At 44.6% G+C, this 4,654-nt stretch overlaps 1 protein-coding gene across 1 annotated transcript; it reads left to right on the top strand.

Moving 5' to 3' along the window:
- Window positions 1–1,021: 1,021 nt before the first annotated feature.
- LOC125903684 (serine protease 23-like) lies at window positions 1,022–4,447 on the top strand. The gene is made up of 2 exons (XM_049600755.1): window positions 1,022–1,335; window positions 2,049–4,447. The coding sequence occupies exons 1-2, from the start codon at window positions 1,310–1,312 to the stop codon at window positions 3,238–3,240; spliced, it is 1,218 nt and encodes a 405-aa protein (XP_049456712.1). The 5' UTR covers window positions 1,022–1,309; the 3' UTR covers window positions 3,241–4,447.
- The last annotated feature ends 207 nt before the right edge of the window (window positions 4,448–4,654 follow it).

Genomic DNA, 4,654 nt, shown 5'->3' with positions numbered 1-4,654 from the left:
GTGAATCCAAACTAACCTTTTCAAACACCAAAGTCACACAATAATACAAACAAAAAATAACTGTGCGAAGCAGTGGTAGATCTTCTTCTTCTTCTTTGTTCGGCGTTGTTAAATCACTGATTTTCTCAATGTCGTCTGGCTTTGAAAAGAGTGATATAACAACCTAATTTCCCTGCCAGAAACTGTCTGACAGCAAAGTACAGTGGAATTGATATTGTTTTTTAAGGTCGGCCTTAAAAACATTTCGTTGATTTTGTTGCTGACCCCTCCGCAGCAGTACATTGCTGAGCTTCTATGGTGTACTCCTGCCTGTTTCTCCAAACTGGGGGCAAGCCAACTGAGATCTATTGTAGGTTATATACTGGCTATGGATAAATACCTCATACAACCCCACTTGAAAAGATCTAAACTATATATATATGTACATATACATTCATTTTCTCCTAACTATTTGGGATTAGTAGGACCTGATGAGTATAGAAAACTAAACATTGTCAACAACAATAAAGTCCTAGTGTCCTCAAACGAGATGATAATCAAGTTCCAATGTTGAAGACTAGTACTTTCTAATTAACAGCATCTTAGCTTGTTACTGTTGCTAAAATTGGTCAAATGTGTTGCCATATCAAACTACAAACTTTATTAATCATAAATAAACAAGTTTCGACCATAAAATGTGATCAGGTTTTGGACTTTGTCGACTTTTGTGTCGGGATCGGCTGCAGACTGACTTGGCAGAGATAGCTGTTAATCATTAATCATAATTAGATGCACCCCGGATTAAAAATTGTTTGATGTGCAATGAGCACACTGCAGTGAAAATTGTCACAAAGTGCAAAACCTTTATAAACCAATCACCAAATTTAATAAAACACAGACCTGACTTCGCCTAATCGTTACCATGGACTTCCAATCACAGCCTCGTCATATTGGTATGAGAGGGGGGAAGAAGATGAGTGAGTTATTAACCAGCAGCAGTGATGTGATACGTCACATGACCGTATCGGGGTCGGATATCTCACTCTGTATCCTCGCCTGCAGATGTGACACTGTGAGCGCACATAGTCAGGAGAGCGCCTCCTGCAGCAGCGCACAATGATCCAACTCCTCCGCTCTCCACCCGGCTGCTGCTTTCGGAAAACTCCAGACTGTCAAGGATTAAATAAAGTCGTCAGTTCCTGAGAGAAGCGCCGAGAAGCCTCCTTTTTTTTTTGTTTTGCAACAGCAGCAGTGTTCACCAGTTAAACACCCATCGCGGGCTCCGCTTGCCTCCGTGTTCAACCATCGGCTCACCTGCAGAGGACAAACCATGCGCACCCGGGCTGCGCTCCCCCGGTAAGTCTCCTCTGTGTCCGGTTCATCTGCGCGTGTGTTTGGGAGATCTAGAGGAGTCAGAGGACTCTGTAGACAGGGGGGTACGTGTAAACTAATAAATAAAAATCTAATGTTAACTGCTCTGCCAGATGAACACTTCTCATAAATTGATTCCCCCTAAAATAAAGAATCTAAATATGGCTTTCATTTAATTACTCTGTTATGAGTAGATGCAGCTATGCCATGCTATAGTTTCCATTAACATCTCTGCAGCATTTCTCAAATAACAACACTCCCCTGTCACATAACTGTCTCTATCACCTTTAACCCATTTACATAAAAAATAGCGTCTTTATTCAGTGCAAAACAAAATGTTATTCATCCACTTTTGCAGGCTTAAGGCCAATCCCTCAGGCCACCCTAGGAATTTTCCATCAGAGCCTAGTAAGGCCTAATCTTTGCCCTGTCTGTCATATTTGCAGCATTAAAAACAGTGGAAGTTCACAGCTGCCAAATTCCAGGGCAGATGAAAAAAAAATTCCTCAAGCTGAAATGCTCCTCCTTAGCTCCCATGGTTGTGATTATAAATCTATGATGCTTGTTTTAGGAATGAGAATGTTTTGTCATGCAGAGGGCCTCAGACATCCGGTCACGTTTAACAGCATCACTGTGCAGAAATGTCTGACAGTGAATTGGAAAGAGTTGATCTAATATGTGCTCCTGTCCATCCACAGGTTTACCTCCCTCCTATTTTTCCTCTTCCTTTCCCCTGTTTTTTCCTCCTCCTCCTCCTCCTCCCGTCCCCAGTGGGTTATGCAGCGTGTCCCTGTGGTCCTCCCACAGCAGACGGAGGCTCGATCACCCCCTCACTTCCTTTCTCCGGCCCGCTTGGACGTCAGCTCCTCCTGTGACCCAGAATGCCACAAGAGGGCCCCTCGCCCGAGCTACTGGGACCTGCGGCGTCTTCTTGCTTATGAGACACTCCATTCTGACGGTCAACTCACTGAGACCGCTGTTGGGATCTATGGCTATGACCCCACCTCTAACACCAGTCCAGCCTATTCCCCGGGGTCATCTGGGAAGGCTGAGCGGTCACATGTCAGGAGGAAGCGACAGATCTTCGGCCACGATGGGCGTTTTAGCATCGCTGGGCAGAACTTTCTGCTTAAATATCCATTCTCGGTGGCTGTCAAGCTGTCCACTGGGTGCTCTGGTACACTGGTGGGGGACCGTCATGTTCTCACAGCTGCTCACTGCGTTCATGATGGTAAAAACTATGTGAAAGGAGCCCAGAAGCTCCGGGTTGGGTTTCTAAAAACCAAGCAACGAGACGCACAGGCTGCTTCCTTTTACCCTCCTTCAAACTTCACCAACCATGTTGAAGGTGGCTACGCTCCTTACGCCCCACCAACCAATGACAGAATGAAGTTCCAGTGGATCAGAGCTAAACGCACCCACGTGCCCAAAGGATGGATTAAAGGAAACGCCAATGACATTGGGATGGACTACGACTACGCTTTGCTTGAACTCAAGAAACCCCACAAACGCCGCCACATGAAGTTAGGAGTCAGCCCCCCGGCTCAGAGGCTGCCCGGACGACGAGTTCACTTCTCGGGATTTGATAACGACCGTCCTGGCAAGCTAGTGTATCGGTTCTGTCGGGCCGGTGAGGAGACGTCAGACCTGCTGTACCAGCACTGTGATGCTCAGCCCGGTGCCAGCGGGTCAGGAGTCTACGCCCGGATGTGGGATGGGCGGCGCCGGCGCTGGGAGCGGAAGGTGATAGGCGTGTTTTCTGGGCATCAGTGGGTGGAGAAACAAGGGGCGTCTCAGGAATTTAACGTAGCAGTGAGAATCACGCCTCTCAAATACGCTCAGATCTGCTACTGGATAAAAGGAAACTTTGTGGACTGCCGAGAGGGGTGAGCGGTGTAGCTACGAAACAACGGGCCTGCTACATCCTCATGCATCATACTGGAATATCTGGGGCCGCAAGAATCCATGCTTTCAACCCCACTATTTGTAGCACTGATTTAACAACAATGTAAACATTTTTATAAACTTTTTTTTTTTTTGTTGACCCTGCTTTAATGCTGCGTTCAAATGGAATCAGGCAGATGGTAGACAACACCTTCTGGACGGCACAGGATAAACAAACAAACAGTCTGACAGACCGGCAGGACAGTATGTTGCCATAGTGATGTTGTAGTGTAATTTTTCTACCACTGTCCAGTAACTGTCCAGATCAGCTGTGTTTTCGCCTTGTATGAAGGAGCTTCGTAACATCAGGTTGACAAGTCGGACATGGAAGATGGCAATGAGTTAAAATATTTTAATTTTGACAAGCAATGCCATCTACCATTACCGTTTCCATTATTTTCCACTGGTGTTTAATCAAAATTTTTTCCTCCATCGATATGTGCTTCACCCCTGTTAATGCATAGCGCCCCCCTCAGTGGTTAGTGGTCAGTGGTTAGGGCAAACGTCCACTTTGCCATTTACCATCTCCCTGATTCCATGTGAACGCAGCATAAGCAGCAAATGTCAATGATGTAAATACAGACCTGATCCAGTAATGACACTAAATTATGTAAACAGGGCGTGTTCTGTACTTAGTTTTGCATCTTTACTCACATCTCTAAAAACATGAAAAAGTTAGCTACATTCATGCTAAACATCTATGTCATGTGGTTTTGCAAAACAGAAGCAGGAACACGAACTGATGTATGACAACAACGGGCCCTCAGATGACAAGGAGCAGGACTGGGAAAAAAACCATGTCCGTTCATGCATTGTAGCCTTTTTATTGTGCTAATACTAAAGATTGCACTGTTGAAACTCTTGAAGAAGTTTTTCTACTGAAAATGATTATTTTTGTGGATGAATGTACAAGTCAGCAACCAAAGGTGCCAACAGTTTGTGTCCAAACTATCATGTATCTCCTCTCAGTGGACACAGCAGTTATCTACAAGCAAGTGTACTCTGTCAGCTGAAATAACTGTTCAACATGTTCTTCTGATGACTCTTTCCAAGGCTGCAGATGATGTTATATGAAGGACATTTTGTTGAGTGTTGTACTTTAATGCTTAGCTCCCTCTTGTGGCAAAGATAAAACATTGCAGGTGTCCAACATTGTGCAGACTTGGCAAATTTAATGAAATATATGCTTTGAAATAAGCAACTGTGTCATATATTTCTTCATGCAACACATCCATCACATGACACAATTGTTGTTTAAACACCATTTGTTTTATTTTGGATGTCAAAAGGCATTTTCAGAAATGCTGTGGGGAAACTGAACAGTGTAAAAAGCCGAAATGTGAGGACCAGCTCCAATGAC

Source organism: Epinephelus fuscoguttatus, linkage group LG2 (assembly GCF_011397635.1).
Source record: "Epinephelus fuscoguttatus linkage group LG2, E.fuscoguttatus.final_Chr_v1".
Lineage (NCBI taxonomy): Eukaryota > Metazoa > Chordata > Actinopteri > Perciformes > Serranidae > Epinephelus > Epinephelus fuscoguttatus.
Note: the sequence above shows the minus strand (reverse complement) of the source record. Positions and strands in the feature narration are given on the sequence as shown.

Coding starts and splice junctions, on each gene's coding strand:
- LOC125903684 (XM_049600755.1), top strand. CDS start 1,310: ATGCGCACCCGGGCTGCGCTCCCCCG. Junction 1,336..2,048: donor ACCCGGGCTGCGCTCCCCCG/GTAAGTCTCCTC, acceptor GTCCATCCACAG/GTTTACCTCCCTCCTATTTT.